The sequence below is a fragment of the Marmota flaviventris genome, chromosome 3 (assembly GCF_047511675.1).
Source record: "Marmota flaviventris isolate mMarFla1 chromosome 3, mMarFla1.hap1, whole genome shotgun sequence".
In the NCBI taxonomy this organism is placed as follows: Eukaryota; Metazoa; Chordata; class Mammalia; order Rodentia; family Sciuridae; genus Marmota; species Marmota flaviventris.
In genome coordinates this window covers 37,404,624-37,426,744 of record NC_092500.1, presented here as the reverse complement: position 1 = coordinate 37,426,744, position 22,121 = coordinate 37,404,624, and the positions used below count along the sequence as shown (strand labels likewise).

Below are 22,121 nucleotides of genomic sequence, written 5' to 3'. Positions count from 1 at the left end.
GGTACTTAAGTTTTTAAATAAGTTAGGATCATTAAGAGAGTGAATACAGGTAGAAAAGAATTCAATGGCCCACATAAATGACCCATCCAACATGCTAACCTCTCAGTTCCTTGCTGTCATCAGTTCCCACAAACTTTTTTCCTACAGTGCTTCATCACCACATCAATGACCACACCCCGGATCTTATTAACAACTAGGAATATTCAGGTTCTGAAGTGCTTAAATCAAGTAGCTAGGTGATGACACAACACTTTATAATTTTTGCTCCTTAATCATCTCTCCACTTCATATCCTATATTGGCTCTTGTGTCCTCTCACTTCTGTCATAACTAAGCTCTTTGATATACTTGTCTGTAGCCATTGAAATAAATTCTTTGTCTTACATTTAAATTTCCAGGCCACTGGAAACTTGATTTCACCCTAACTATGCCACTAAAATTGTTTTAATCTTGATCACCACTTAACGTCTTGTTATATATCCTGGACACTCTATTTTTCCTTAAATTCATAACATCACAAAACTGCTTATAGGTCTTTTAATCCTCTCTTAACCTTGCATTTATGATTCTTTACCTTTCTGGTATTATTTCCATGTATCAGCTGTATTTGGTCCCTTTCTGGGTATATTTTTTCCTCTGACATTTTTCTTTTCCTTATCTCAAATGTTTTTCTTCCTCAGAGCTTTATTCTGAACTCTTCTATTTCTGTATACATTTATTTTTTGTGTGTGGGGGATGATTTCACAAACTCCAGTAGCTTCAGTAAGTTTTTCTACATGTCCAAATCATTGGTTTAAAATTCAATCTCACCTTTAAATTTCAAAATCATTCATTTATTCCCAACTTGGTCATCTCAATTTAATGTATCTATAATGGATTTCATTTCCCCTTCAAAAATCCTCCAAGTCATGAGTTTCTTGACACTATGAATGGTCCTTTCATTCATTCAGTTGCCAGAGCAGAAATTTCAAATCTTAGAATTGACTTCCCCATAGGCCTCATTTTCCTCCCTCCAGATGACCAGTATTCTTGTGTGTTTACTCTATCTCATGGTCTCATCACTCAGCTCCCCTCTCCAGACTCATTGTCATTAAATTGGCTCATATGAATTATTTTTGTTTTATTTTTTTAACTGAAACTTCTCTTGAAAATATTGCTCTTGACTAGTTTTGTTTCTTCAACTGTTCTCAAAATTTTTATTAACACATAATAATTGTACATATTTATTGGGTACAGTGTGCTATTTCAACACTTGCATATAATCTATACCAATTAAATCAAGGAAGTTTCTACTTTACCATCCTTTTGTGTTTGCAGTCTTCAAGCTCTTATCTTCTAAGTAGTCATAAAAGTTAAAACAAGTTACAATGAACTATCATATCATGTGCTACAGAGTATTAAATCTTATTACTTCTGTATAACTGTTTTGGTACATATTATCCAACCTCTCACTAGACCCCCTCTGCCAACCCTTTCCAACCTCTAATAATCAATACTATAAATTCTGGGGCTAGTGTTGTGGCTCAGTGGTGGAGCGCTTGCCTATCACATGTGAGGCACTCTATTTGAGCCTCAGCACCACACAAAAAATAAATAAGTAAAATAGATTTATTTAAAAAAAAGAATTCATGAAAGAACAAGCATAAAGCCATATTTAAAAATATTATAAATTTTGATCAACTTTTTAAAAAATATATGAGAGAGAAAATAAGAAATTTTGATTTTAGAATCTGACTTAACATACAAAAATATCAACATTATGATTTTTGTCATCATCCTTCTGGGGACTGAAAAAAATTTTTCATTTATCTCTGTGCTTTATATTTTTCTATAATCCACTCCTGAACTAGGGAAAAGAAAATATTTCTAAAGGAAAGATCTGATTAAGTGATGCTCCTATTTAAAGATTTAATGGTTCCTCACGGTCCTTAGTATAGAATACAAATTCCTTCCATGAATTTGCTCATGTTCTTGCCTCTAATTAACTTTCTAACCTTTATCTCACCACTGTCTCCCATTCCCCACTCACATTATATTTTTATTTTTGACCTATGCTATGCAGATGCAGTTTCCTTTGCATAAACTACCATGTGCTGCCCGTTCGTTAGGCAAAATTCCACTCATCTGCAAATTTTCAAGATAAACATTTCATTCTATTGGCTTTCCTGAATTCTCCAGCTCCTTTGTGTTTTTTTTTTTTTTTTCATCAATTGGATTATATGATCTTCCTACTCACTTTCATTTTACCTGGTTCCTATATGATTCTATAATTATTTTTTTACCAAACTGTCTGTCTAATTATATTGTAAGATTTTGAAGAGAACAACTATGCATCTCTAAATCAAATGTCTAGCATATAATGTCTACTCAGTTATACACTAAATTTGTAATAAACAAATCAAAGGACAAAAGAAAATAATAAGAAAGATAAGATTCAAGTTAAAATAATTAACTTGAATTAGATCACAGTTCAGATGCCTATCATTTTATCTATCTTTTGAATTCAGTAGAACATTAGCAGTTTTTGACTAATCAAAATCAGTTTGAGAGATTTTTAAGTTTTAATCCCATTTAAAATTTTATATATATATGAAAACTTGGTCTGAATAGCACCCTCAGGAAGCTAAATTTATTTTTTCAAAAAATTTATAATGTGTTTACCTGAATTGCCAAGAACCATCAAGAAGTTATAAAATGAGAACAGAAAGTACAAAATTACAGAATGTGCAATTCTTCCTCCTCAGTGGGGGAAAAATTAATGGAGCTAAAGAATGTTCAGGACAGTGTGCATATCAAGCCTAAGAATGAATCAGATGGCAATTCACTTATAATCCCACTCAAGAAATAAAAAAGAGTCTTTAACATTTGGAAAAAGAAATAGAGAAATTTAGAAAACTAAGTTCTGTAGGCAGCGAATTTATAGATTTTTTTCCTAAGGTCACAAAAATTGGAAACAAGCAAAAAAAATTAAAAGTGGGGACTGAATAATCTCAATAGCATTCTTCCTGTTAATTTCTAGGTGAGGCCATAAGATAAACTCAACCTAAACCTCAATATCATCTTGTGAAAGAATTAAACGTTTCCACATTTGACCAATTTTGATATGTACTATTTTCTGGAATGTATTTCAGGTATTCTGAAGTTTCACTCATATCACTCTTTATTAGATTTTGTCCACATTGACCTCTAAAAGATATCAGAAATGATAATACAGTAAATAGCACATTAATGATGAGAAAAATTTTTAACCCAAATCTCAAAATGAAATACCTTTCATCATGTATGTTAGTCTGCTGAAATATGCATCACTAGACTTATCTTTTTTTGACCAATCTGATCTACTAAATTCTACCTTTAGATCTCATAGCTTACAGTCTAGGATGAATTTGGGTACCAGGCCACGTCTGGCCAACACCTCTAAACCACCAGCTCATGGGCACAACAGGGGTTATTATCATCTCACACTCTGGCTCCACACTGAACTGCACACCTGGTTCCTACACTGCAGAGGTACAATAGGATTCATGGATTGTACCCTAGTTCTTGAATTTCCAAAATTCTCCTGGCCATCTGAAGCTGAAATGCTTACATTTTATCCTGGATTGCCTAGTGTTGGCTGACAATTGGCTTACCTGGGACATGCTGATTCCTAACACTTCCCAAGTTTTTCACATATTAATACTGTTAATATTTTTAAAAAACTGTAAAATGTGGCAAAGTGGTAAACAGTCATCACTCAGTATCCATCAGAGATTGATTCTCTCATGGATACCAAAATCTGTGCATGCTCAAGTTCCGTAAATAAAATAGCATACTACCTGCATAAAACCTACACACAACTTCTCACACTGTTACACCGTATTGTTTAGAAAATAACTACACAGAACAAGTCTGTACATTTTAGGTACAAATAGAATTCCCTTTTCAAATATTTTAATTTGCATTGGGTTGAATCCACAGATACAGAATCTGGGATAGGAAGAGTCAACTATATTTGAAAAATAGTATTTAATTTAATTATTATATTTTACCCTTAGATTTTAATTATCTAGTTTATTTCCTTTATCTTCCTATGTAGATGTTATGCTATGTTTTTATACTGTAGGTTAATCTGTGGTCAATTTTTTATGAATAGGAAATCTATGAAGATGCAGAATATTTTATATAATTTTTCAAAGATAGTTTTAAGTTAATATTTAACAGATAAAATGCTGAATGAATGTTCTCTCTCAAGAATGCATAGCTATATAGTAATTTCTTTACCAGAATAAAGGATTTTTGGTGATGAAAGAGTTTATTTTATGTGATGAAAAACAATTTTGTCAGGCATGGTGGCACACACCTATAATCCCAGTGGCTCAATAGGCTAAGGCAGGAGGATCACAAGTTCAAAGTCAGTCTTAGCAACTTATCAAGGCCTTAAGCAACTCAACAAGACTCTGTCTCTAAATAAAATTTAAAAAAGTGCTGTGGATGTGAGTCTGTGGTTAAGCCCCCTGGTACCAAAAATAAATAAATAAATAAAAATTAAAAAGGAATAATCTGCAAGTTCTATTTGTTGCAGCAATTAATTTCCAGTTACCAAATTTAAAAAACAAGTCTATTCAAATCTTGTTCATAAGAAAGCCATTGTTTTTACACTTTTTAAATTGCCCCTAGAAATCATGAATGAGCAGCTCTGTCTTTCATTATTAGCATTGAAACTGAGATTTCTTGAATTTTTGGAAAATTTACTTAACATTTGTTGTCAAAAATATTAATATAAAATATGCCTGGAGTTCTCAAATTTATCCTTATTAAATATGCAAATTTTCCATAACATTTGCGAATTTGACACAACATTTTATACATGCCTTACAATTTGATTAATAATAAGACTTCACTTTTCTATTGCTTCAGAATAATACTATGTGTACCCAGATCAGAATTTTCAGTTCTTAAAACATGCCATTTTATTTCAAGATCTGAGTTTCTATTATTCTGGTAAAGAAATTACTATATAGCTATGCATTCTTGAGAGAGAACATTAATTCAGCATTTAATATATTCTGTTAAATGAATTAAAAAAAAGAACCTTGAATTTTCTTACCAATGCAACTTTTATCATAGAATGCTTTTAGTTGTGCATTGAAGTTACACAAAATACATAACTTTAGAAATAGACAATAGTATTTGATCTATTAATGACATTCAAAAAAGAGGGAAAATATAAAATTTGAAATGAATTTAGATTATCTTTAATTTAATTGGCTTTCAGTTTTCTGACTTGTAATTAAATTTAAAAGCTTCATTTAAAAATCATTCTATGTATTTATTTATTGGTACTGGGGATTGAACTCAGGGGCACTTGACCACTGAGCCACATCCCCAGCCACATTCCGTATTTTATTTAGAGACTGGGTCTCGCTGAGTTGCTTAGTACCTCACTTTTGCTGAGGCTAGCTCTAAACTCCCAATCCTGCCTCAGCCTCTTAAGCAGCTGGGATTACAGGTGTATGCCACGGCACCCATCTAAAACTCATTCTTATATTACTTAAATAATCCTGGCAAATTTGACCATTTCACCTTCATACTTAAAGAATTTTATAAAAGCTTTAAAGATGGCTAAAGAAAATGACTTTATTACATTGACTTTATTACTTCATTAAAATCTGGGGTGTGAGAATCTCAACCCAATCAGTGAATTGATCTCTGATGGAATTAACTGAGTGGTAACTGAAGTGGTAGGGTTTGGTTGGATGTGAGAACTGAGTGCATGGCTTTGGGATATATACATTTTGTATCTGAAAAGTGGAGTCTCTCTGTGTTTCCTGATCACCACGATGTGAGCTGTTTCCCTCTACCACCTTCTTCTGCCATGATATTCTGCCTCACCTCAAGCCCTGAGGAATGGAGCCAGCCTTCTATGGACTAAGACCTCTGAAACTGTGGGCCCTCAAATAAACTTTTCCTCCTTACAGTTGTTCTGGTCAGATCCTTTAGTCACAGCACCAAAAAAGCTGATTAAACACAAAGGGTTTCTTTCAACAGCCAGACCCTAGGCCACTCAATTTTCCATGTTTGCAAATATGCTCTCTTAAAGGATATGATAAACTAATCTAACATGCAAATAATGAATAATATTTTTGTCACTACTTGCAGAAGAGAGGGGTTTAGTTTAATTTTGTTCCAGAATAAATCCTTCTCAAACTTATCTCTAATGTAGAATTCTTTAAGGAATCAGTGAACAGATAAGGGAAATATTTCATAGGATGGATTTAATCTTCATATAAAAAGAGAATGTTGCATACAGGCACAGAGCAAGGCAGCAGGTTGAAATTACATCACAACAGCAGTACCTACAATACTTAAATACAAGCTGGTCCTATCAATATATATTCTGGGTTGACTTATATGTCACCTTTATTTATGCTGCAAGGTAATATAAGTAGTTGTCTGCAGCCAATACATTTCTCCTATATAAGCTAATATGAAGAAAATCAAAACAAAGGAAAGAACTACAATTTGTTATTTAGCTCTTTCTTAGGGGCAATTTGATTAAGATTAAGTAACTCCATTACATATGTTATGGTTTAGATATGAGGTGTCGGCTAAAAGTTCACGTGTGAGGTAATATGAGAGTATTCAAAGGTGAAATATTGGATCATGATCACTGATGGGGATTGATTGGACAGTAACTGTATGTATATAGGGTATGACTGGAATAAGTAGGTCACTGAGGGCATGACTTGGGGGTCTATATTTTTTTCTTAGTGAGTAGAGCTTGCTCTCTGTTTCCTGGTTGCCATACTCTGATCTGTTTTCCTCTGTCAGGTCCTCTGCCATGTGTTCTGCTTCACCTTGGGCCCAGAGCTATGGAGTTGGCCAACCATGCCCTGAACCTCTGAATACATAAGCCAAAATAATCTTTTCCTCCTCTAAATTGTTATTCTTATATTTTTTGGTCACAGCTATGAAAAACTAACTAAAACAACAGGAGAGTGAAACAGAAGAGGAAAGAATTTCAATTAAATGTTATCTTTTCTATACTTCACTGGTGTTTTAATGGAATTATGTACTTTACTGATGTCCCTAGGTGAAGCATATCTAAAAACTGGCAACATTGGGTTTTATGTGTTCCTCATTAAATTTCTCCATGGTAAGTGAAAGGCAAACAGTGATAAGAATTTGTGCACTGACTATTTGTTAAAATAAATTAAATCTGTCTTGTAACTTTATACACTTTGAATTCATATTTGTATCTCTCCTGATATTATGAGAATGTCATTTTGATCAATGTTTTCTCAAATAAGAAATCACAGTAAGGACCAAGATGTTCCAATACTAGGACATCAAGCTCCTCTTATTGCTTAAAAGTAATGTTTAAAAATTAGAAAACACTATCTCTAATTTTTTAAAAAGATTTCTGGATTAAATAGGAAAGAAACAACAATATCAAGAATCAATGGTATTTATAGCATAAACATAATTTTTATCAGTAAATATAAATTATAGTGCAACAAAATTCTACCCTCATATTTGGAATGGTAAACTTTCTAGTTAGAATAACCCATTGTCAGAACATAAATTATTAATATATTCTAATGAAGTTTTTGTTCATATTTCAACTCCTATAAATAAATAAATGGAGATGGATTTCATGAGTAATTACAACATTTTAAAACATCAGACCACACTTCAAAACAAATTCAGGTTTTTGTGTTAATTACTACAATAGCTATATTTCAAAAAGTACTTATATATGGCAGATGATAAACAGTCATCTGATGATCTGGTATATACACAATTCGATTCGTCAACACTTAAATTTAATGAAGAATCTAACTTACCGGTGGATCAGCTCCCTTAGAACCAGTCAGCCCTCCTGTTAGGGATTCGATATCCTGAAAAGGGGAGAGGTGTGATTGTAAAATGGCTACTCAATAGCATGGAGCATTCCCCAGACCCACAGCATAATACTATCTTCAATTGTAAAGTTAGGGCAGTTCAGCGACTCTTCTTCTTTTACAATCTGACATACAATTAGTACTACACGAATAGGTTGTATCTAAAGATATATATAATTTTTTCATCTCTGTAGAGTCTGTAGTGTGTATATATATATATATATATATATATATATATATATATATACATAATATATAAATATATAAATATAAATATATATATATATATATATATTTGTGTGTGTGTGTATATATATATGCATATACACACAGAGGTTATTAGTGAATATATACATATATATACACATATATATGGGTTAATTATTCTGGAAATATGCAAATAAAATGGGACAAGACAGGAAAATAGATGTTACATCTTTAAAAATCAAAGTGAGAGCAGAATAGGAAAAAAATTACCTTCAATGATCGTAAAATAAATCTTACGGAAAATGCCTAACCTACAAAATTTTTAAATTATCTATGATCTACTCTATTACTATATAGAGAGAGGATACAAGGAGATAAAAATTGCTGTTCTGTTATAAAGATCAATTTCTAATCTCAAATCAGTAACCACAGAAGGTCATGCCTGAGTAATGACTACAGTTGTCAAGGTGATCATAAGTAGGGAAATAGGTAATATTGTGATAAGCTGTGGAGGCTGTGCCCTGTTTATAGGGATAACCACAACTAAATCTTATCAGTTAAGTGGCTTTGGTGTTAGGCATGCCAATAATTAGATTTTTCAGAAGAAACTAGAATTTGATGTTTTAAAATAAAATCTTGCTAGTTTTTAAAAATGTTTCTTTGGTGGATTACAGTTACACATAAAATTAGGGTTCATTTTCACATAATCATTCAAGTATGGGCTATAATTTGATCCATTACAGTCCACAGTACCACCTATCTCCCACATTTTTAGTGTTTATAATTGATTTAGACCTCTCATCAATCACAATGAAAAAATTAGCACATCATACACATATAAAAAACAAAACAAAATAAATCCACACATGTGTGTTCAAAGGCTGCTGGATAGGAGTTTAGAACTACATTGGAGAATTACACTTTTTACTAAAAAAGGTCTTTCTTGTGACCCTGATCACTTCTTACCTGTTTGCATATGGTTTAAATAGGAGGGACAAGTAACCCAGGTAAATAACATTTCAGTAAGAAAGTAAAAGAGAAAGATAAATGAATCAAGATTGAAGTAAAAGAAAATTAGATGTCTATGATGAGAGAAACAACCAATACTTTGAAATCATTTCAGTGAATTAATAACATAGGTATCTTTCTTGAAATTACCTATGGGGGCTTTTCTGAGGGAGTCCCAGACACCCTCCTTGTGACAGTGATCCTAACAGCTAAACACCTCTTCACCCTCAATATAATTAGGCCACTGGCAGAAGCTAGGCTTACTAGTCCTAAGAGGAGTCATGACTGTGCTCAGCTGGTCTTGTAAGAGAGGAGGTTAGAGGCCAATCTTCAGGGTGGCATGTATAGATCCAGGCTTCTGCTATTGCTTCTCCAGGATCTTGGTAAGCTATGTTCTAGTTCCTTTGGCAAGAGGAGACAGGAGCTGGTATTATGAACATGTGCCCCTGCCATTAGGAGTCAATAAAGTTTGACCAAGTAAGAAAAGAAGACTGCTCTGTCTTGGGATTCTCTCCTGTTACTATTCACTCAGAACTTCACCATATCATTTTCTCCTGGTATACAAGGAATGGGAAATCTTTATTTGTGGTGTTGGGGACTGAACACTGGGACTGAGCTAGGCAAGTGTTCTACCACTGAGCTACATCCCCAGATGCAGAATGGGAAATCTTTACAATATATAAGGGGCTGAGATAGGATGTTACTGAAACACTAAAGGCCAGAGAGGAGGAAGTGTAGTGTATGTTTCCATATGAAGATGCTGACTTTGAGAGGAACTCAATAGATGATGAATTTCTTTGTGCATATTATATTGAGTGTCATAAATGATAAGGCAACCACAAGGACAATTCACCAAGATAATTATTAAGTTGTCTTTTTAATAATAGACACCACACCCACACACTCACATACAGTGTGTATAGATATACAGACATAGATACACTTCCCCCTTATCCAGAAAGCTTTTGAGGAACTACCCCTTTTTCTCCCCAATCCTAGCTTTAAAAGAGGCTTGTAGCTGGGTGGGGTGGTGCATGCCTATAATCCCAGTGGCTCAGGAGGCTGAGGCAGGAGGATCAGAAGTACAAAGCCAGCCTCTGCAACTCAGGGAGGCCCTACACAACTTAACAAGACCCTGCCTTTAAATAAAATATAAAAAGGGCTGAAGATGTGGCTCAGTGATTACGTGCACTAGGGTTCAATTCCTGATATCAAAACAACAACAAAAAGAGTTGTAAAAATGACTTCAACTATTCAACTGTTAAAGGAGTCTGCCATAAAATAAAGATGATATAAAATCTGGTAGTCTGTCCTGGAGTATTTTATTGGAGTAATGTTTGAAACTAGATATTCTCTTTGCCTTTAACTCAGTTTAAGACAGCTTTCTGGCTCTCAAAAGCCAAAATGTCCCCATTAATATCTCTCTATTGTTAGGCCTATTTGTAAAGGACCTTTCCTCATCCTCCTGTTGAAATTACTTATTCCAGTGTCACATACACCAAAAGGAATCAAATCACTTAAATTATCTGATCTTAAATGTTTTTTATTTATCTTAATGTTCTTATTAAGTCATATATGTCCTATGTAATAAAAGAATGAGATATATTTATAAATTAGCAAACAAAATGAATAACCCAATTGAATTCAAAGACAAAATATAACTTCAAATTTGTTTTAGAATTCCATGCAAGGTTTGACATTAGGTATTAAATGGCTAAAATGAAAGATTAATACAAATTAGAATATCCAGTTTATCATACTTGATAAATATCTCTGTTGTGACAAAATCAAAAATCTATTTCATAGGTAAAATTATTACCAACCATATTTAAAATAAAATTAAATGATGTTAAATACATTTTGAGATAATATATGTCTTTCTTCACAGGCATAGGAAGGCATATATATTACATTAGCAATTAGAATTTAATGCAACTATGATAAAATGTAGAAATCATTTCAGATAACAACCATTTTAAGAATTTAGTTCATAAAATTTGTAATTATTTTTTTTACAAAAATCTTTAACAGTCCTTGTTATAATAGATAAGTGTTCCCATTTTCCGATTTTTAAATTTTTAAAAATTTTCATGTTAAACATGATCTTGAAAAAAAAAAGAATTTCAATGAGTGAAAAAAAGGTATTGATATGTGTTGTTTTTAAAAGTGTTGAATTTAACATAAACCATGACTTTATGATTCTAAAGATTCCATAAATGTGCACTCTTATCCCCTTAACTCATTTAATTATAAAACAATTTTGAGCTTATGTTCTATTTTTGTAAAGCAAGTAAGAGTGTCCTACTTGGATAGAAGCCCAAGTCAAACATGGCTTATCATTTGATGCAAAAAGAATTTTGTTCAGGTGTGAATAATGAACAAATGTGCATGAATGCATAACAAGATAATGGGTAAAATAAACAAATCTTTTGAGGAACTATGAAACTATGCATTGCTATATAACCCTTAAATGATAACTAAAAATAAGTCAATCTTTTTGAATGTTATGGAATATTTTATCTGTAAAAGTAAAATCTTTGACAATGCCACAGTGTTACTTAAAAGTATTTTTCTATGCACAACAACAGATAGGACATCAAATAGTAAAAGCATTGGTTTTCTAAAAATTTTAAAAAATTACTATTGTAGTGTTATTTGATTAAAGCAAAAACAAATTTTTATTTATATGGTATACTGTATATAGTTCTTAAATTGCATCTAATAGATAATAAAATAACTACTACTTACTGAATATTTATTATGTGCCAGTTGTAAATGCTTTGTACTCATTAATGCTAACTTCTTAATAAGCAAGTTATTTCTTTTCTACTTAGGAAGATAGATAATATACCCAATAGCATGGCACGTAGCTTTTAAGAAGTTGGATTACAAAACATGTTTATAAGACACCATACCCATGCTTTTCAATATCGGTACTAGAGGAGCAGCTTCACCTTATACCTGGTGGCTTTTGATATGTCCACATTGGCTTTGTAAGCAAGACTAAACCATGAGCTGACCCATATCTGGATTCGGGGTCCTGAGGGCCTCCCTGTACATTGCAAGGGAGGTTAGTCTTAGGGGAAGCTTCTAAATAGGTGTTTTTCCTCAGCCTCCTGGGCACTAAAGAGGCATGGGGCTGCCCACTTCACACCTTCCCATACGGGTTCCATTTACAGTAAATAAGCCTACTTAGATGCAGTATGGAATTGGCTACCCCTTAACAGAGAAGCCTACCTCTCTTTTTTCCTGTTATGTGGTTCATCCAGTTTATTGTTGTCCTGTGGGTTTGGAATCCAAGGCCAGAATTTGAGTGAGATAGGTAGGTGCTCATGGTGCAAAATTTAAGGAGGCATACATCCTGAGTTATTTTGCATGATCATAAGAGTGAGAGCCTCCTTAAATTTACTTCCCTAAACACCACATTTGTCTCATCCTAGTCTGTACCCTTCTAGAGTCATGGGAGCTAAAACCATGGTGGACTTCCTTTTGCCATTTGGATTCATTGTCTCCTTACCACTTGGATCTACAGAAGGGTGGCAAGCTAACCTAGTAACTACATCATGTCATTGCTCAGGGCTCTATGCCAGTAATGCATAATCTCCATGAAAGGGGTTGCTAACTTCTACACACACGAACAAAACAAAACAGGATCTATTAACTATGCAATCAACTTTATTTCGATAAAAATTTATTAATGAAACTTCCATTTCCCTTCCCAAGTTATGAAATACCTAAGTGAAGCTATTAGGCTGTCTCCTTGACACAGTTGTAAAGTTGGTTTCTTTAACTGGAAAGCTCTTTTCTGGGATGGAATTCTGGCCCATGAATCAGAATCATAGGGCTTAGGAAGGCTGAATTGCAAAAGTGGAGCAATCAGCATCAGAGCTCTAAGTAGAATGGGATTGGAGAGCAGCCTGAGGCATGGTATCATCTCCACACAGGTTAAGATTAAACTCCAAATATGGAGTTTAATCTTAATCTATGCACCTTCTCCTCATGGTCCCTTGCTCTAAGAATTAACATATTTTTATTTGACATATAGTTCTAATGATGAAGCTATAGGAATCAATCTTGAGATTTTTTTTAGTGTAAGTAACTCATTTGGTTCAAATATTGTAAATCCTTCTTCCTCTGTGCAGAGGTGGGGAAAATCAGAATATTAGATTTTGAAGTCTTTCTCAGGGATATGTAATTCTTACTTTTAATTCCTAAAGACTACAATCAACCAGTAATTGTAAATGAAAAGATGATAAAAATTGTTTAGGTATCAAATAAAATAAAAATGAAGAAAATAAATCATAGTCAATTGAATTTACATCACCTATGCCTGAAGACCCTGCTTATCTGATAGTGAAATTTAAGGTTAATAGCTAAGTTACTCAAAAATCACTTTATATAACATGAAAATATCTAAAACATTGCAATAATTGGTTATTTACATATTATAATAGGCTAGATTATGTTTCCCCAAAATTCATGTTTAAGTTCCAACCCCCAGTACCTCCATACATAATCTTTGGAGACAAGGCCTTTTAATGAGGTAATTAAACTGACTAATTCAGTATGATTGATTTCTTTATAAGAAGAGGAGAAGATAGACACCAGCAATGTGGGCACACAGCAAAGGAAAGAGATCTCAGAAGAAACAAATTTGCCAAAATCTTGATCTTGGGATTCTAGTTTCTATAACTATTAGAAAATATATCTCTGTTTATTAAGCCACCCAGTCTGTATTATTTTGTTATTGCATCTCTAGCAAACTAATGCGTGCATATTTGCAATTTGGAGATAATTTAGGGATTCTTTGGGGAAAGTTATCATATTTAATAAAAAATATATTAGAATTAATCAAGTAATATATCCAAAACTACATCAATGTGAGTGGAATTAACATAAAGTAGTAAAATAACCATTTTTATTGAATTGTTATATTGAGAATTTGATTCAGTCTTTAAAGTATTCAATAAAGGGCTGGGGATGTGGCTCAAACAGTAGCGTGCACATCTGGCATGCACCGGGCACTGGGTTCGATCCTCAGCACCACTTAAAAAAAATAAAGATGTTGTGTCCACCAAAAACTAAAAAATAAATATTAAAAAATTCTCTCTCTCTAAATAAATAAATAAATATTCAATGAAGTACTTTATGTTTGTAGAGTTTATAAAATTTGTCCTATTCACAATATCAAAATTAAGCATTTATTTTATCCCCTGTATTGGAAAATTCTTCAAAACTTCCCTCTTCTACTATTTCTTCTTAGTGTACCTGTTGTTGCCAATGCATTATCGTGACTCATTTAATTGTTTAAATCTATTCACTGGTGGTTTTCATCTTCCTATTAAGGTATGCTTAACAGGTTTGACCTCTATAATCTTCTTGAAATACTCTTTTTCCCTTGGTTTCCATTTACTTTCTTCCTCTATAAGTTTTCATTTTGTACCATGGTTATACATACTACATATGCTGATGAATTCTGAGTTTCTATCTTCAACTTCAACTTACCCTCTGAAATCCATACTGCTTACCCCAATCTCCACTTTGATACATTTTAGTCATCTAAAACTTCATTAAGTTAACGTGAAGTCAAACCTTTTTTTGACCTTATCTTCTCCAAATTAGTTTCCATCCCAGTGATCTCCCTCTTATTACATGGCATTATCGGTCACTCAATTGTCCAAATTCTTCAGCTTATACCACTATGACTCTTTTAAAGATTTTAAAGATAGAGTCAATATGACTCTACGTCCACTCTTACTATCCTAGTCCCTTAGTCTACGTCAACAAGATCTTTCCCTTAAACTAAAGAAATAACTCCTGGTTGTTTATGAATCTATTCTTTTCTCCTCCTCCATCATATAGTCTCCACAATAGCAGTCAGGTCTACTAAAATATAAATTATATCTGTTTACTCTCTCGTCCAAAACTGTTGAATGGCTTTCCATCAATCTTAAAGAATGCAACTCAGACCTCTTACTTTGTCCTGACATAGCCTGTATGAGCTTACTTTCAGCCATTTCTCTGATCCAATCTTTTACAATTCTCCCTCTCTTGTGCCATCCCAGTCACATTAGCTTCATTATTACTCAAAAATCAATGTAAATATGTCTCCTATCTCAGAGCCTTTGCATATGCTTATTAACACTGCTTATGGCACACATTCCCTAGACATCTTTCTGGTTTGTAAGCTCACTCAACTTTATTTGGATCACAGTTTAAATATCAAAACATGAGCACAAGCTTCTTTAACTGTCTAAATCAGCAAAGTTTTCACCTGGAAAATTTGCAAACTCAAAGACTTCATAGAAGAGTGTTTAATAAAGGGATAATTTATAGAGGCATGAATAATTTAATGGATATATTGGAATGGTGAAGCACAGGGCATGGCAAAAAGGTAACCATCCCTTCACCTAACACTGTAAGGTACAAGAACAATGTTGCTAAGGGCCAGCAAGAGGCCTCTGCCTCTAGCTAAAGCTTGCCACACAATAGATTCAATAAAGACCTGTTGAATGAGTGAATAAAAGAATGGAAGCATGTAATTCCCATTTAGTACATAAAAATGCTGAGGCTGAGGGTATACATGATGAAGTTATTTCTTGTTTTTTATATAAATGCATCACTTTGAAAGCATAGCTAAAGGGATTAGTGTTCGTACAACAAGTCTTTATAAAATGCCTAAATGAACATAATAATGAATTACTTGCTTGAGATCATATATCTGGTGAACACTGAAAGGAACTTTGAAGCCCCAAGCCTCATAACCCTCAGCCTTTCCATTCCATCTTGCATCCACTAATAAGACAACTTTCTAAAGGAAAAAGTTCCAAACTCAGCATAATCTCATCTTGAAGCAATACATTTCTATATATCCCAGCATTTCTAGCTCATAGGAAGGGAAAAAATATAAAGTGACTTAATGCACAATACATTAAATTTATCTTCTGATGAAATATATTCAATACCTCAGATTAAAGTCCTGATTCTCTAATTACCATACAATGAATAAATCAATGCTTTAAAAATGTCCCTAATGTGTATTCTAGTATAATTAAGTGGTTCAAATATATTAAATTAAAAATCAATAATATTCATTTTTAAGAAACATCGCATAGTATGTAGATTCACATCACGGGGAATGAGTAACAGAAGACAAAATTTCTTTTTAAAAAATCATTCAATTTGTCACATAATGCTTAATGGAAACAATCTTTCTACAGAACACCAGCTCCTCAAGGCAAGCATCCAAATAATAAAGCTGGGTTTGTTAATGAGGTATCTTCCTCTTCTACCAGGCTGAAGCTGTTAGTGTTTCCTTGGCAACTTTACAGGGTAAATTTCCTGGGAGGCAGAGAAGAAAAACACACACACCAATTTTATAAATCTTTCCTATAGAAGCCAAAAGGAACTCAAATTAATCATCTTTAAAAATTAAAAAAAGGAAATTTCATTTTTCCTTTACTTTGAAAATGTTAATTTTCTGAATTTTCCTTTTGTCCATACAATTAATTCCTTTCAACAAAGGGTGAGCACATATTGTGAAGGAGGCACTATTATGTTCATGAGAGGCTACCATGATAAATAAATCAAGGCCAAAAACTTCCATAGTGTTCAGAGTCAAGTCTGGAATCAGAATTACAGACAATTTCGTCAATATATTGTATAATAAGCATGAGGCATTCACTGAATATGCTATGTAGAATCCAAAGATTATGACTGACTTCCAGAGTTTTTCAGTCTAAGAGTTTGTCAATTGGCAGAACAATATGGGAACACTGTGAAAAGATTCTGAGAAATAAAGTGTTTTAATGATAATAGAGAGGAATTATAGAAGTAAATTTTATAGAATGAAAATAAGTTTGAGAATTTGACACTCCCAAGATTTAATTTTATTTTTGAATGCATATAAGGCAAGTTTGCCTAGGAACTTGGTTGGGTAACATAAAAATTAGTCTTTATTGAGCATTTACTCTAACAAGTCCCATGTTAAAAACTCTATTAAATAGTGTCTATGATATGTCAAGAAATTTGTAATGTTTTGAACAACCAACAATAAAAAATTAAAAAAAAATAGTGTCTTAGCTCCCTTAACTGTTAGTATTTCTACCTTTTTGAAGATGATGAAACTTTGCAGATTTTAATGACTTGACAAAAGTCACACAATGTTCAATCCATAACTGACATCTCAGGGATTTAGAATAACTATGCTCACTTTAAAAATTGGAAGAGTGAAGAAAAATAAGGGGGAAAACCTCTTGCCATGTCATGGACTTGGGAGAAAATGAACATACTTGCTCAGTGTTTGAAGAATGAATCAAATTGTAAGCAGAACGTTGCTACGGAAAGATCGACAGTCTCTGATGGAAAAAAGTACATGCTTGATTGGATATCATATTCTCTGGATATGGGTTAATCACATCATTTAGCAAAAAAAAAAAAGTGAAATTCCAAATATGTTGGCTCTAAATATTTCTAATTTTAAAGTATTTTCTACAAATTCCAATCTAAGTAGGAAATATATGTATCAAAGACACAGTTGTGTCAGCAGTGCATAGAATAGGGTTTTCCCAATAGAAAAAAAAAAGTACCAGAGATTTTGGTTCTACCTTTTCCAAGGAGTGCCTTCTCTGAAGCACTTTCCTTTCTGAGACTTTTTTGGTGTAGCTTCTTATTTATTCCTTTCCATAGGTTGATGAAGAGAATCTTTTATGAACTCCTTACTTGCTTTCCCAACTTTTACATATGGATGAATTATTCTTATCTCAAACTTAGCATGTCCCAATAACACATTGTCTCTCTTCTGCCATTTCTATGCAAACTGTCTCCTATTCAATTTCTTATCTCAGTGGATATTTCCAATAACTAGTTATCCAGTTTGGTTTCTGGAGATCGATAATCATCCCTCACCGTATATCCATATACCAATCTAGTTGATTGTTCCTTCTCAATATCTGCTCAAGCTGAATCTAATCCATCCTCTCCACACTTTCACTTCCTCAGTACAAATATGATGACACTACAGATGTGACTCTGCACCATGTTCAGCCAGAGGAAGGAGAAGTTGGGTTCCGTTTGTGTACAGTGTGTCAAAAGGCATTCTACTGTTATATATAACTAATTAGAACAAATTTTAAAAAAAGTTTAAAGCCTCATTTCATTTTTCCCTCAGCCCTGGCTTTCTATAAAACAATGCCTTTATTGAGTTTCTTTTGTTTTTCTCATTATTATATAATCTCATCTCCAGAGCAGTCATTTCTAAAGTGTGGCCTGGGGACCTTAACACCTGCATCACCTGAAAACTTTCTACAAATGCGATTTCTTTGGGCCTGGTCCAGGCCTGCTGAATCAGAAATGGTGTTTAACAAGCCCTTCAAGAGTTCAAACTAAGCTCTGAGAACCACTGCTCCAGAGCAAAGTGTCTTAAATTCAAATATAGTCAGGTTACTCCTGTGGTCAAAACTCTTAAGTAACCTTGCCATTCGTAGGAAGAAAAGCCATTAAATATCTTTGCACATGGGACTCTTCATAATTCTGTCCTGAGCTACTTTTCTCACTTCACTTTTCACCACTTTCCAGGAAGAAACCTGCACTCTCATCACAACAAAGCTTGCACTTCCTTGTGAAGTGATCTCTTGCTTCCATGGTTCTGCTCCTCAGATTCTTCCCTCTAGAATACATCCCTGCCCTTTGAGTAAATGTCATTCATCCTTGGAGACCCAGCCCAGACATCACCTCCTCTCAGGGGTTTGAGTCCCTCAGGTAAAGAAAGTGGTCCTACTGAAGCTTCCACAGCACCTTTCACTTAACCCTATCATACTTATGAATACATCATTTTATTATTGTCATTTTATTCCTCTGACTTTGCCATTCATTTGAGTTCTAGATCACCTCTGCACTGTGCTGCTCATCTTGTATACTAAGCAATTGTCAAAAAACCCAATGAGGAATTTGATAAATTTATGTTCAATGTACCCTTCAAAGAGCTTCTCCTGAAAGGGAAGGATGAGCTAATTGTCTGACATCAGTTCTTGGGAAGATTTTTAAATTGTGCATTATCCCATGTTAACAGGCTTGCTTTCTGGTTGTATGTTGGTTTGGTTAGTGTGAATCAATAAGAAACTGATTATCTTTGATCTTACTGAAAAAAAAAATTGGACTTCTGGACAGTAAAACTAATGTAAAGATATTTTTAGTAGTACAGCTGTAATTAGTGTCCCACAGGGCCCCATAAGTGCCCTACAATTCTACTTCAAGTTTGCAAAATGCCATACTTGTGTAAGAACACAGAGCTTAGTGACCAAAAAATCAAGTTGGGCTTCATTACTTACTAGCTGCATCAACTTGAGCAAATTAGTTGATATCCCTTGTATTAAATAACCCCATCTATGTCCTTGTACCTAATTTAAGAAATCTTGAATGACTAATTATAATATTAATAATAATTAATATTAATTTGATAATTCATGTAAGGTACCTTTTTGGAAGCTTATAGAAAACATTTAATAGTAGCTATTATTATCCATGGAATGATACACAGACCCAGGATAGATTACACATGTAAAGTAATAACAGGGCGTAGACACAGATTATACAAAGATATGTTGAAACAGATATGCTTCTGTTTAATAGGGAATAATAGGGCATAGACACAGATTATATAAAGAAATGTTGAAACAGATATACAAGAAAAACAGATATAGATTAATGTTTGGTATAAATCTCCTTTAGATTTCTATAGTGTATTTTTCCTGAAAAGAAATAAATTCTAAGATTGATCTTACTAATCCAGCTATCCTTATAATGTTATACATTTCTATGGCTTTGCTTTTTATAAATTTTTTGCCAATGCCACTTTCAAATATATGACTTTTATTCTTTCTGTAAAAAATTGAACATTGTTTTGCTATAAAAATAAGATATGATTGTTGGGTGAATTGCAATCCATGAAAAATGTGTTCCTCTTTTACTGTGTTATTTAACATCATATATTTATACCATGTGGATAGTTTGAAGCATGTTAGAAATGTACGATAGCAACTGAGATCCCCAAAACTTAAAGGGGATACCAATGTTACAATTCCAGATACACATATTTTATGGGAGATTTATCTGTCAATCTTTGCTGGTTGAGAATCAGAGGCTCAAGACCTATGATCTTAATTTATAATTAAACCTTCAGTTACATTATGTTTGGGTCTTTCACTGATATAAAATATAACTAACTACAATAAATACCCTAAAATTTAATTTTTAAACAATCAGGTTTTATTTTCAACTCAGTATATAATACTCTAAAATACTGGGTTTAAAAAATAAAACCGGGAGTGGAGATAAGCAAGCCTATCTGAGGTGACTTTTGTGAAAGGAAAGAATAAAATGCTTCTATCTTTTCCAATTATTAATAAGTTCAATTCCACTGGGTGAGACTTAAAACAATTTATCTTTTTGATTAATAAATAACCACAAGGCAGAATATTTTGTGAAGTGAAAGCAAAAACAGTGTGAGTAATTTGTAAAATATGTATGTATATAAGTATTAAATTGATATTTCTAGTAATACTAATAATAGATATTTAGAAATATTTACCTAATTGTATTTCTACCTTACTAGATTTAGGTATCAGGCCAATTAACATAAGTAGTTTTAAGGTACTCATGAGAACCTGGGAAGAAGCAGATGATATGATTTAAAATTTATTAAGTTTACACTTCTAGAAAAGTTTGGCATGGAATATTTCATCTCATACTTTAATTTTGCAGATAATAGCTATAGAGAAATTGGATAGAGTTAGAAGGAGAGATGGGATCTCTGAGCAGTATCCAGAATCAAACATGTAAAATTTTCAGAAGGAGGTCAAATTTGAACTGAAAGGATGCGCAGAATAATTATTTTTCCATTACTAATTTCTTGGGGTAAAATTCACCAAGTTCTAGATCATAAGAAGTACATTTCCAATTCATCTCCCATTCCTTAGTTCAGTTTTGAAGTGATGAGTAATAATCATAATAGCAAAAAGAAACAGGGATAGGACATCTGGTTTCCCTGGTTTTCTTCTGGGCACCTCCAATTTAATTACTGCTACAGGATTCTGTTAGGAATGAATGTTTTCAATATCAATATCACATTTTTTGAAATACTATTAAATGAACAGAAATTAAATTGAAGTCAGAGAATAAAATGCAGTGATATTATCCTATTATACTAATTGAGAAAATAATATAATGGAGGAATTTTAGGATATAGCATGATGCTGGAGATTTAGCATCAATGAGAAAATTTTCTCTAGGCAGGATGTGCTCTACAGAGAATCTTCCTTTTTACTATTCACCCAAAAACTTTTTACCCCAATAAACAAACATAACCAAGCTTCAAATTTTATGAGTCTTTAAGATACTGAGACTAATTTAGAATACTTTATATCCAGATTTCCGCTTTTCTCAATATTTATGAAACATATTTTTAATTATTTACTCCTTTTCCCATATATTACTAATGGTATTCAACTGGGCTACACAAGCAGGTAAGAATTCTAAAGGGCACAGTATGCTAACTTTTGGGGATGCTCAGCAGTGAAATATTTGAATATTTCTCTTGCTTGAAATAAACCAGACAGAAAATGCAGAGTCTTTACTTTGGACATACAATCTTAACTGAAATAGAAATATAAGAACTATCTATACTTTGCATGGCTCCATGGTTATTGTATAAAGCAAAGACATGGTTCCTCTAGTTCTGATATGACTGGTTTCAATTAATACAGTATCACTTAGAGCAAGGACTCTCTGCAGCCACATTTTAATAGTAGATAAGTCTTCCTTCCTTTGCCTCCAGCATGCCCCCAATTGGATTGTGAATCCTGAATGCATGCTACAATAGCTACATATAACCGAAATTCAAATAGAATCTTTCTCAATTATCTGTGGCCCAAAGACCAAGAATAATGCTCTGCTGAAAAGCATTCACACATCCTCAAGCAAGGAGCAACATCAGGCCATGTAAAACTATTGTTAAGCAGGTTCT

The 22,121-nt window shown here is 33.1% G+C and overlaps 1 protein-coding gene across 5 annotated transcripts in view; it reads right to left on the bottom strand.

Moving 5' to 3' along the window:
* The window catches only part of Ppfia2 (PTPRF interacting protein alpha 2), a 441,295-nt gene that overhangs the window by 357,784 nt on the left and 61,390 nt on the right, over window positions 1-22,121 (bottom strand). For 4 of the 5 annotated variants that reach the window (XM_027928005.3, XM_027927999.3, XM_027928001.2 and 1 more), the window contains exon 2: window positions 7,829-7,882. The exons of the other annotated variant lie outside the window; for it this stretch is intronic. In XM_027928005.3, the coding sequence (XP_027783806.1) occupies window positions 7,829-7,882 (54 nt within the window). The remainder of the gene's footprint in view (window positions 1-7,828; window positions 7,883-22,121) is intronic. 5 annotated transcript variants of the gene reach the window in all.